The sequence below is a fragment of the Myotis daubentonii genome, chromosome 3 (genome assembly GCF_963259705.1).
Source record: "Myotis daubentonii chromosome 3, mMyoDau2.1, whole genome shotgun sequence".
Lineage (NCBI taxonomy): Eukaryota > Metazoa > Chordata > Mammalia > Chiroptera > Vespertilionidae > Myotis > Myotis daubentonii.
Window position 1 is genome coordinate 199032423 of NC_081842.1, and position 13179 is coordinate 199045601.

General features: G+C 42.7%; 1 protein-coding gene across 1 annotated transcript in view; it reads right to left on the reverse strand.

The window, feature by feature from the left end:
* The window catches only part of S100PBP (S100P binding protein), a 33636-nt gene extending 20633 nt beyond the window's left edge, over window positions 1–13003 (reverse strand). The window contains exons 1-4 of the mRNA XM_059690332.1: window positions 12884–13003; window positions 4496–4612; window positions 2356–3062; window positions 1249–1331 (exon numbers count right to left, since the gene is read on the reverse strand). Coding sequence (XP_059546315.1) covers window positions 1249–1331; window positions 2356–3060 — 788 coding nt within the window. The 5' untranslated portion in view covers window positions 3061–3062; window positions 4496–4612; window positions 12884–13003. The remainder of the gene's footprint in view (window positions 1–1248; window positions 1332–2355; window positions 3063–4495; window positions 4613–12883) is intronic.
* Window positions 13004–13179: the final 176 nt, after the last annotated feature.

Here is a 13179-nt window from a genome sequence, read left to right on the forward strand (position 1 = left end):
TATGCAAACAAAAGAAAAAAAAACAGAAAAGGGACTTTAGCCTTATTTTTAATATTTTAAAATTTCAAAAGCAGAATACCTGTATAATCAAAAATTTTTAAGAACATCATTATAAAGCCCTAACTGGTTTGGCTCAGTGGATAGGTTCGATTCCAGTGAAGAGCATGTACCTTGGTTGCAGGCACATCCCCAGTGTGGAGTGTGCAGGAGGCAGCTGATCGATATTTCTCTCTCATCGATGTTTCTAATTCTCTATCCCTCTCCCTTCCTCTCTGTGAAAAATCAATAAAATATATTTTTAAAAAAAATATCATTGTAAGGAAGCCAATGTGACCCAACCTAAAGAACAGCTTTGCTAATTAAAAAGGCCCATGTGGAGACACTGCCATCTCCTGGCAACAAGAGCATAGATTGAAAAAGAAAAAGTGACCCAAATCTGCAACCTCTTTAAGAATTTTTCCCCAAGACAGTTGTATGACTAAATGATTTTCTACAGTTATATTTTAACATTTTTGCTAAAAATTATTCTAACCTCCTACCATATCTGTGACCAGACTTGCCCATACACAGGAAAAGAAATCTTACATTTATAAAGTACTTTCACTAATACGTCTTTTTTTATTCTTCAAAATTATCCTGTGAGGTAGTGGAGAAGGCATCATTGGCCTCATTTTATTGACAAAATAAGTCAGAGTTTGACTTGCCCAACATCACACTAATGTGGTGCTAGAACTTCAAGTATGCTTACTCAGGGTTTTTTTCCATACTACAGGAAAACAGGAAGAAACCAGAATATTTCATTACACTACTAGTAGCCTTGCACACGAATCCGTGTGCCAGTAGCTCTCTGTGGGGCCTGGCCGCTCTGTGCCCGCTGCCCAGAGGCTCTCCGTGGCCCAGAGGCCCATCTGTGGATGGGCGCAGAACACTTGCCTCGTCACTGGGGTGATGATGCAAGCATTCCCCACCGCCCTCTCCCCACCCACCGCCCCTGGCCGCTCCATGCCTGCTGCCCAGAGGCCCTCCGCAGCCGGGGTGAAACACTTGCCTCATCACCACAGCAGTGAAGCAAGCATTCCGCCAGGCCGCTCACGCTGCCCACTCTCAGCACCCCCTTACCCCCCGGAATGGGGGACTCCAGAGGGGCTGAAAGGACTGGGCGCTGCCATCATGTGGCTATGGGTGCCACCATCTTTGTGACAGAGTAATGGTTAATTTGCATATTGCCCTTTTATTCTATAGGGTTACCTTGTTTTGGCTTGCAGAACAGGAATGACTTTGCCTATTCTCTCAGGAACTTTCAGCTTCCCAGAATCCTTGTCAAGAACATCCTTTTTTTCAGAGCAAAAGAAATGCAGAAGGAAAGATGGTTCTTAGTAACAAGAAAATAACAGTATACCGTGTATGGAAATACTCTTGAACTAAAGGCCTCAGAGGCATATCCATATCCCACTGTGTACCAGGCACTATAATAGCTGCTTTAAATGAGATAGTGACTGCAATCTTAAAGTGGGGGGAGGCTTAGAACCCTAAGCAGCAGGGATTATTAAACCCATTTGGAAGAAAGGGAATCAGGCTCAAAGAGGTTAAGTAAATTGCCCCAGATTTTTCAGCTCTTCTGAGGCTCACTCAGAGCTGGTACTATATTTAATATAGCAATCCTAGAGGCCCGATGCACGAAATTCATGCAAGAGCAGGCCTTCCTTCCCCCAGCTGCCGGCACTGGCTTCCCTGGCACCCAGGACCTGGGCTTCCCTAGCAGCCCCAGCTTCGTCTGGAAGGACGTCTGGTCTAATTAGCATATTACACTTTTATTATTATAGATAACCAAAGATTGAGACTTAGGCTGAAGCCCAAAGGAAAAATAATACTAAAATAATCATCAATTTAGTAATTATCTAATAAATGGTAATTTAATATCATGAATGTCACTGCAAATACACAATTACCCTTTACTCTACCATGAAATATTATTTACTCCAATTTTTAAATAAGAAATGTGAGGGCTCAGCCATTGTGGCTTGGTGGTTGAGCATTGACCTATGAACCAGGAAGTCACGGTTCGATTCCTGGTAAGGGCACATGCCAGGGTTGCAGGCTCAATCCCCAGTGTGGGGTGTGCAGGAGGCAGTCTCTCTCATCATTGATGTTTCTATCCCTTCCTCTCTGAAATCAATAAAAATATAAAAAATAAAAAGAAATGTGAGGGAACAGAGAGGCTACATAATCTGTCCAAGGTCATGGTGCTAGACAGGATTCAAACCCCAATTTGTCTGAATACAAAGCTCTGCTGCTATACAGCTTCTGAATGAAAATCATTTTATTTTTCTCTTCATTTTGAAAAAATATACTTACTTTGTTTGATGAACTGGAAACAACTGGAAACTTCATTTCACAACTTGATTTATGTGATCCATTTCTCCAGGATGAACCTAAATGAGGAGTCTCTGAATGGTCCAAGATCTGAGTGATTACAGGTGTAGGTGTCTTACTATCAGGCATACTTTTTTCACGGACAGTTTGTTGAAAGTTATTACTTGAAGGAGAAGGGAGCGAGGACCCATCCCAGGAAGAGTTATTGGGGATGATCCCTTCAGAATTAGTGCAAAGTTTGATCTTTTTTGGGCTAAGACCATCTTCTCTCATCCCTTCTCCAAGGGAGGAGGGTTTTTCAATATCTTTGGGTGTATCAGTCTTGTCCTTATTAAGCACAACATCACAAGCTGTTGGATTAAATGGTGCAACAACTGTTAATTTTACAAGATTCTTTTCTAGTGCAAAGGGTCTGTTTAATGGTTTTGCAGGAGTTGGTCCCTGACCAACTAATGTACTCTGAGGTAATTTGAAGAGGCCAGGAGTCTCAGCTACTGGTCCACGGCTGTCCAATGAATTTTCCTCATCCTCATCTGATAGATCATCATCCTTTAAGTACTTCTCTATCTCTTCCTCTGTGAAGCTGAAATGGCCATCATCTTCTTCTCCTTCACTCAGGTCCAGCAATGAGTCATCCAATACATCCTCATCCAAGGAACCCCTAGAGGGCACCAATGGGCACATCATATCTGGAGAAATAAGAGGCAGGTTCACTGAGGAACAGAAAATACTCTTCATACCAACTCCAATCTGCTCTATAGAGTGGTAGTGTCCTAACATTTCAAATTCTTTACACTGTGAGTTGTAATATGGAAAACAATTTTAAGATATTTAACTTTATCAGAATCATGGAAATACATATTAGAACGATGAGATACTTTTTTCCCTATAAATATGGTAAAAATTAAGACATAATAATCTAGGTTAGTGTGGATATGCAAAAAAGCACTCTCATACTTTCAGTGAGAGTATAAGTCAGCACAGCATTTTGTGGATAGTATCTTGGCAATACCAATTTACCCAGATATTTCACTTCTGGAAGTTTATTCTACAGAAATACCTATACAAATGCACATGGATACATTTACAAGGATATCCAAAGCAGCATTACTCAAAATAGCTAAATACTGAACAATCTACATGCCCATCACCAGGAGATCAGTTAAGTAAAATCATGGTATATTCATGCTATGGATATTTTAAACTACAGTAGTCTCCCCTTATCTGCAGTTTTGCTTTCCACAGTTGCAGTTACCCAGTTTCAGACACAAGGTCAATCGAGGTTCTAAATTATTAAATGGAAACTTCCCGAAATAATTCTGTTTTTGTTAAAATATATTTTTATTGATTTCAGAGAGAAAAGGAGAGAGAGAGTGAGATAGAAACATCAATGATAAGAGAGAATCATTGATCAGCTGCCTCCTGCACACCCCCTACTGGGGGTTGAGCTCGTAACCTGGGCATGTGCCCTTGACTGGAATCAAACCTGGGACCCTTTAGTCCACAGGCCAATGCTCTATCCACTGTGCCAAACTAGTTAGGGCCCGAAATAATTCTTAAGTTTTGAGTAGTGTGATGAAACCTCGTACCTTCCCACTCTGTCCTGTCCAGAACGTGAATTATACCTTTGTCCAGCATATCCACATTCTTTATGCGACCGTTCATTAATCACTTAGTAGGTTATTGGAAGGACTATCATGGTATTTCAGTGCTTATGTTCAAATAACCCTTATTTTATTTAATAATGGCCCCAAAGAGCAAGAGTAGAAATGCTGGCAATTCATATATGCCAAAGAGAAGCTGTAAAATACTTCCCATTAAGTGACAATGTATGCATATAGAGGAAGAAATACAGTATATATAAGATTCAGTACTACCTGCAGTTTCAGGCATCTAGTGGAGGTTTTGGAACATATCCCCTGCAGACAAGTGGGGACTACTGTATTTAAAAACACAATGCGATCTGTATATACTATCATTGAATAATATCCACAATATACAAACAATACAAATATAATATGTAAAATGTTTGGATTTTCATAGTTTACACTTTTTAGAAAACAAACATATTACTTTCAAAAAAATTTTTTTTAATTAAGAATATAAGAATTGTCTTCCATACTGTGTGGAGCTGCTGGCGTGATCTCTGCCTTTGCCACAAGACCAAATGGAAAAAGGTTTCAGCTCCTGCTAGCTGTTCCTTTCAGGAGACTTGTCAAAATGATTGACTCCCACCTTCCTGAAGGTACAAAGAAAATTAGAGGATCTTCTCATCACTTTCAACTCTGCTAATTACAAAGTCAACTGTATTATGCTTTTAAGGTGCTCCATCTATTAATTTTCATCTTGATTTTTTTTAATACCAGAAAGTTAAATTTTGAGTCAAAACATAAAAGAAAAACCTTTAGAGGAAAAATTATGCAACTAAAGAACTAGTTTTGTTCCAACAATTTGTACTTTCTTAAGGATATCATTTATATGCTCTAGTACAGTGGTTCTCAACCTTCCTAATGCCACGACCCTTTAATTCCTCACGTTGTGGTGACCCCCAATTTCATTGTTACAAATTGAACATAATTAAAGCATAGTGATTAATCACAAAAACAATATGTAATTATATATGTGTTTTCCGATGGCCTTAGGTGACCCCTGTGAAAGGGTCGTTCGACCCCCAAAGGGGTCGCGACCCACAGGTTGAGAACCGCTTCTCTAGTAGGATGAATCCTGGATTAGGAGTCTAAAAACCTGGGTTATAGTCCTGGTTCTGTCACTAACCAGTTATAATAATTTAGGCAAACCACTTAACCATTTGAACTTGTTTTCTCATTTATAAAACGGGGAAGGGATGGAAAAGGGGACCAGGCAATGTCTAAGATTCCACCAAGATCTAAGTTACTCATGACCACACATACAAAAGTCTCATTTCAATAGATACATAGATGCAAAAATAGAAAAAAAAATGCAAACAAATTTGATGACTGCTATAACCTGATTGAGAGAAGTCAAGGGGAGATTTTAATATCACTTTACTTTTCCACCTGAATATATATTACTAGTTTAACTAAAACCTAGTTTTTAAACAGCTAATGATGAATTTGATCTATAATTATTTTCTAATGGGGAAAATGAGAGAAAGCTAATATTTTACATATTTCATATAAACATCTGAAATGCTGTAAGAAATGATTAAACACTAAACTCAATAATCTGGGAAATTTATGATAGCCTTTTTACTGTGAATTTTGCCTACCCCACTTCCCTCTAAACCACACCTGGAATTTTAGCTTTAGTTCATACATTCTTACAGAAAACATTTTCTGAGTTACTATCATCACACAGCACTGAGCTAGATAATATGTCTCTATAAAATTTCTAAGAAATAAAGATATGACTTCTACACTCAAAGAATGTATAATCTTGTCAGGGAGACAACATTTAAAACTACACACTACTATGAAAAAATGTAAAATGGTATGGACAATAAAGTACCAGAGAAAGAGTTAGAAGGGAAGGAATTTCAGAATTAAAAGGGACCTATGTAATGCACAGCATGGTGATTATAATTAACAACACTGATTTTATACTTGAAAACTGCTAAGAGAATATATCCTAAAAGTTCTCATCACAAGAAAAAAACTGTAACTATGTGAGGTGATGTTAACTAAACTTACAGCTCCTGAATTGAGCGTCTGCCCCCTGGTGGTCAGTGCACATCATAGCGACTAGTCGTTTAGGCTTTTACTAGGTGTCAGTTAATAATGCGGATTTTTTCAATAGATGGAATTACACATATGTTGATATATATGCGATTTGATATGTATGGTATTTTGTTGTACTGACAAGCTTCAAAACTTCATGTCAAATTTGCTGAAGGTGTTAACATCATAGATATTTTTACGCTTAAAAATGTCAAATTTCGTGCCCAAAAAAGAGCATCTACAGGAAGTTTTAATTCATTACTTTATTTTGAAGAAAAGTGCTGCTGAAAGTTATCATATACTTCTGGGAGCTTATGGTGAACATGTTCCATCTCAAGATACTTGTGAACGCTGGTTTAAACACTTTAAAAGTGATGATTTCGATGTGAAAAAAAAAACACGTCCAGGTCAACCGAAAAAGTTTGAAGACCAACAATTACAAGCATCATCGGATGAAGATGCATGTCAAACTCAAAAACAACTTGCAGAAAGATTAAATGTTGCTCAGCAAACAATTTCCGACCGTTTACAAGCAATGGGAAAGATTTTAAAAGAAGGAAGATGAGTGCCACATCAACTGAATGAAAGACAAATGGAAAAACAAAAAGTCATCAGTAAAATGTTGCTTCAACGGCACAAAAGGAAGTCTTTTTGGCATCGAATTGTGACTGGCAATGAAAAGTGGATTTATTTTGAGAATCCCAAACGCACAAAATCATGGGTTGATCCAGGTCAACCATTAACATCAGCTGCAAGGCCAAATTGCTTCGGAAAGACAATGCTCTGCATTTGGTGGGATCAGGAAGGTGTGGTGTATTATGAGCTTCAAAAACCAGGTGAAACCGTTAATACTGATCGCTACCAACAACAAGTAATCAATTTGAACCACCCTTTGATCGTAAAACGGCCAGAATGGGCCAGAAGACATGGCAAAGTAATTTTGCTTCATGATGACGCACCATCACACACTTCAAAACCAACCAAAGACACGTTAAAAGATCTTGCCTGGGAAGTATTAACCCACCCACCATATTCACCAGACCTTGCTCCTTCAGATTACTACTTGTTCCTATCGATGGCACATGCACTGAGCAGCACTTCAAAATGTACGAAGAAGTGGAAAATTGGGTCTCTGGTTTGCTTCAAAATAAGAAAAGTTCTATTGGGACGGTATCCACAAATTACCTGAAAGATGGGGGAAATGTGTAGCTAGCGATGGACATTACTTTGAATGAAACACTTTTGATGTTTCTCTTAAAATTATAGTCTTTTCTTTGATTATAAAATCCGCATTATTAACTGGTACACCTAGCATATATATATAGATCATATGGCAATATGTACATATGTCAAATCATTTTGTTGAACACCTTAAGATAATAAAACTAAGGGGGTAATAAATAAAAGGAAGAGGAACTAATTAAGCTTATCTTAGAAATGAGGTGGGACAGAAAGGAAAGAAATATTAAGTACCTATTATAAATCAGACACTGAGAGACATTTACAGCTCTAATTTAATCCTCAACTTAATTCTATAACACAGATCTTATCAAAGAAACTACGGTTTCTGTTGTGTGACTCAGAGGTTGAGCGTCGATCTATGAACTAGGAGGTCATGGTTCGATTCCCGGTCAGGGCACATGCCCAGGTTGCGGGCTACTGATCAATGATTCTCTCTCATCATTGATGTTTCTATCTCTCCCTCTCCCTTCCTCTCTGAAATCAATAAAAATATATTTTAATTAAAAAAAATAAATAAAAACTTAGAGCTGCCAAGACTTTTTCTCTGATTTTACGAACAATTGTTGTGAGAGTTCCAGGCCTGGAGCAGGTTCAATAAAGAGAAAAGTAATTTCTCTGCCCAGTGACTGAGTTTTTATAACATTATTTCTTTAGGCAGAAGAAAAGTTGACTTTTGGAAATTTCTTTTTTACATAAAGTTTGTAGTTGTTAAGCACAAGTATCACAGACACTGGAGTTAAGCAGCTATATTTCTGAGAAGCCCTTTCTGAGCCCCTACCCCCAGCACCTGCTTGACCAAATGAAGAGTTCAATATATTTTCACTCTTGGAAAACTAAAGTTCAAAGTCATAAAGTAACTCAACCAAGTACAGAGAACTAAGAATGCTAGAACAAGGATCTAAACTAAGGTCTATTTCCAAAGGCAATGATTTTCTTGTGTGTGTTTTTTCTACCACCTTTGTAATAGACTTGCCCAGGGTTGGTCAGCAAATGACAGAGCCCTCTAAATTCACTACACCTTTTTATAGACATGAAAGATATGGACACTAATGAGGATTTTGGTGCCATGGAAAAAAATAATTTAAGCCACCTTATTATCACAGACTTCCTTGATTTTCCAGCTGAATGGAAGAACATCAATAATATCCCTGAATGCAGCCAAACCTCACAGGAAAAACACACACATCATTACTGCGCACACAAAGGCCCAATATCCTTCACAACCACTGACAATATCAATTTCTATGCCATACGACATCCAGAGCCACGAAGTTGGCTCTTCTGAGCTTCTCTCATAGAATGTTCCAAAAGGGCTGGGAGCAAAACATACAAAACAATTACCATCCTATATAATAAAAGCCTAATATGCAAATCGACCAGTGGAACGACTGGTCACTATGACATGCACTGACCACTAGAGGGCAGACACTCAATGCAGGAGCTGTCCCCAGCCAGCAGACCCCAGGCCAGCCAAGGTGGGTGCCAGCAAGGACCCCCCAATCATCCCACCGGTCGCCCCACAGAGGAAGGAGACTGGTGGCAGCAGCAAGGCAAGGCAATTGGGGGGCGGGGCCAGGCAGCGAGCAGGCAGCGCCAGGCCAGCCAAGGAGGGTGCCAGTGGGAGCCTCCCCCGGCCCCCCCACCCCGATCACCCCACCAGTTGCCCCACAGATCGGCCCTGATCACTGGCCAGGCCTAGGGACCCTATCCATGCACAAATTTCATGCATCGGGCCTCTAGTATAATTTTTAACCTGCACAAATCATTCTCTTCATAATTTTAGTTACTCATTTTAATACACATACAAAAATAACATAATAGCATAATGAACTCCACATACCATCACTCAGGCCCAACAACTACCATCAACCAAACCATAGCTAATCTAACCCCATCCACTCCCCCATTTACTAGATTATTTTGAAGCAAATCCCAGGCATTACATCATTTCATCTGTAAATAACAAGAATTCCTTATCATAAGATATCTGGTTCAGATTTCCAATTATTTTATGTCATATATTTTTAAAAGATTTTAAAAAATCAGTATCCAAATAAGGTCCATACATTGCAATTGACTGATACATCTTGTGTTTTAATCTATAGCATCCCCATTTTTTTCTTGCAACTTGTTAAAGAAACAATACCATATACATATATCATTAAATTATAAAAACATGCAAAGGAATAAGAAACACCAAATTCAGGATAGTGGTTACCTCTGGTTGTGGGAAGGGAAGAGGAATGGGCAAGAGGACAAAAGAGCTTCAATTCTATGTTTTATTTCTTAAAAAAACAAAAACAAAAAAAAGGAGCCTAAAACAAACATGGCAACATAATATAAAGCTGGCCATGGCTGATTTGGCTCAGTGGATAGAGCGTCAGCCTTCGGAGTGAAGGGTCCTGGGTTCAATTCTGGTCAAAGGCACATGCCCAGTTTATGAGCTCAATGCTCAGTAGGGGACATGCAGGAGGCAGCAGATCAATGATTCTCTCTCATCATTGATGTTTCTCTCTCTCTCCTGCTCCCTTCCTCTCTGAAATCAATAAAAAATTATTTTAAAAAACATTATTAAAAAAAGATAAAGCTGGATGGTGGGTATAAAGTATTCATTACTGTATTTTTCATATGCTTAAAATATTTAATAATAAAAACATTTTAAAATTAGAAGTTGCCGAAACCGGTTTGGCTCAGTGGATAGAGCGTTGGCCTGCGGACTGAAAGGTCCCAGGTTCGATTCCGGTCAAGGGCATGTACCTGGGTTGCGGGCACATCCCCAGTGGGAGATGTGCAGGAGGCAGCTGATCGATGTTTCTCTCCCATCGATGTTTCTAACTATCTATCTCTCTCCCTTCCTCTCTGTAAAAAATCAATAAAATATATTTAAAAAAATAAAATAAAATTAGAAGTCAGTGGGGATACAATGACTACATTCTGAAGTTTCAAATGTCCTCTCCTGTAAAAAGACCACATAAAACTACCTCATGGGATTGTTGGAAGAATTAAATAAGATCATGAATATAAAGCACTTAGTATACTACAGTATAAAAGCTAAATTAAGTAGTTTATAGATATTACTTCACTCCACCCTCATCACCTCCCTGAACACTTCAGAATCTTAAGAGAAACATAGGAATAATAGGAAAAAAGAGTGCTAACCTGGTTAAGAACTTCCCCTAGCCCTTGTTAGGAAATTAATCCAGTATGCTCTAATCTCTTCTAGAGTAACCCAGAATTCAACCATTTTGCCACTAAATGAAAGACGAGGCTGTATGGACATCTGAACAGGCAAATTCTGTAAATTAATAAGTACCCTGTATAGAGGAACTAAAATTCAGAAACTTCAGAATTCAAGTTTGAACCTCAAAACAAATGAGAACACTCATCCGAAAAATGGGAATTATTCACTCTTAACTTTGAACACAGATTATCATGAAGATCAAATGAGGGCAAGTTTAGGAGCACTCAACATAAAGCTCTATATTTATGAAAGTTGATATTTAGTGAATTTGTAGCAGAGGGGATTTCAGATAAAACTGAAGTTCTTAAGTGAAGTTCCACAGACAGCCTTAGAACTTCTGTCTGCCATTCTACCATCACCTGCCTTTCTTGGCACTTACTTTGTAACCTCCACCAAAAATATTCGGATCCCTTTTATTTTTAAGGAAAGAATACTTTTCCCGTCTCCCGAGTCTCTCTCTCTCAATTCCTCTGCTCCCCATCCCTTCTGTGACCCTATTCTGTCCTCCTATGTCTCTCACCTGTCCACCCCCTTCTTCACACTTCAGTTTACCACGTCCGCCCTCGCTGTTCTCTAACCTCAGAAACTGGCTCCGTTTCTATTTTTATCATACCTAAGAAACCTACCGCCTTCCAGCACAAAGCTCTTTTTTTATTCAGGCCACTAAAACTGCAACACCAGACACAAACCCATACCCCTCTTTCAAGCCTCTCCAACCAGATCATTACCAAGCTGAATGTGACAGCTATGGCCAAGGGCAAGGATTACTTTCAAGGGACAGGATTTCCCCACTCAGCTTTGATTTCCAACTGTCCCCAAATGCAATCTGTGTGAGGCACGCTACACAAAAGGCACTCGGTAGGTTTTACCGCTCCATAAAAGGGGCATGCCATTTAAGCAAAATCAAAGTGAACTAAAATTATCTGTAAGAATCTTGCAACTCCCTTTGAGGTAACTGAACAAGCTGTGGGACAGAAAAACAACCCAGAGCTGGAAATATCTGCTCCAAGTAACATTTCACTAGATAAGAGCCCCAGCAATCTCCTCCCATACAGGCACGGGAGGCCAAATGTCTAAGCTGCAGCAACAGGTTTCTTTTAAAAAAAAAAAAAAATGTAGACAGGTTTGCTACAGGCTGGAGCCTCTATCCACAAGACACCGGAGGTCAGGCGTGACTCCTGACCCCTCTAAGACCAGACACCTCTGACCTAACCAGGTGAATTCCCACCCCTGCTCCACCCACCTCGGAGTCTGGTCTAGACATGGCCGCATCCTGCCCGAGGAGCGGAGCAGCCGGTGCATCTGCGCCCGCGGGTGCAGCTCCGCCCAGGCCCCACCTGAACCTTCCCACGGCCCGTAAAAACCCGTCCCCACGGGGTAGGCCCCGAGCTCTCACTGCTCTGAGTCACTGCTTTTCACTCAGTGACTCTTCTCTGTGAATTCTCTCACAGCCCGCGGCTTGGATGGAGAAAAGCACCAGAGCCCACCTAGCAGGGCGAGGCAGCAGGCGGGCCATGCCACCCCCCCCCGGCGGGCCCACCCGGCGAGCCCAGGCCGGCCCTCGGGGCTGCGGGAGGAACGGGTGGGGCGCCTCAGGTCCCGGAGCCCAGCCCGCCCCCTGCCCCCGCTCTGGTCGTCTCAGCCTCCGCGCAGCATCGCCCCGGGCCAGGCCGGCGCACGGCCCTCCTCCCTCCTCCCTCCTCCCGCCTCCCGCCTCCCGCCTCCCAGACCGAGAATTCCCGCCGCCCGCGGAAGGCGGGAGGAGCGCGGGCTCGATCCCCACCCCTCCCCCCGGAGCCAGCCCGCCCGGCCGGCCAGCCCGCGGCCCTCTCCCGGGGGACAGCGACCCACACAGCCCCGCCGCGGGACCACCGCCCCACTCTCCCGAGGGGCGGGTCGCCCTCTCCTCCCCCACCCGCCAGGCGCGGCCGAAAGACCGCGGTCACCTCCCTCGCTACACCCTCCCCCGTTGGGTAGGGGAGCCGCGTCGCGGCAGCGCCCACCCGCCTACGTTCCCATCCCTCCCCACCGCCGCTGGGCTGGGAGAACCGACGTTGCCCCCCGCCTGGGGCCGCCAAGCAGCCCCCCTTTTCCTCAGCAGGGTGAGGGGAACCTAGAGCCCGCCGACGTGGAGATGGGGGCAGGGACACTCCCCCCTCCCGCCGCCATCACCTCAGGGACGAAAACGAGCCCTTCTCCCGGCAGGGCGAGGGCCTCCCAACCCCTCAACGGGGCGGACGGCGGACGTGGTCCCCTGAAGAAGCAACAGGCGCCCCCATCCTCCTCCCAGCCGGGGAGTGCCGACCCCCTCGCCCCGCCCGCACTTCACCTCCGGAAGCGGGGCCGAAGCCTGGGCGAAGACCTCGCCTCACTCCGCCCCCTGCGCCATTTTATCGCCCCTCTCCCCGACCTCCCCCACCCGAGGCAGCCCGGGCAGCGCCAGGGGGCGGGCAAACAGGCAATGATTGGCAGGTACACGCCCCGCCTCCCAGAGGGTGGAACCTCACGCCGGCGTCGCAACCCCGCCCTCCGCACCGCCTACCCCGCCTACTGGCTCCACCTCTTCTCGCCTCATCGACCCGCTCGACTTTCTGCTGCTCCTGACTTCCGACCACCTCACGGCGA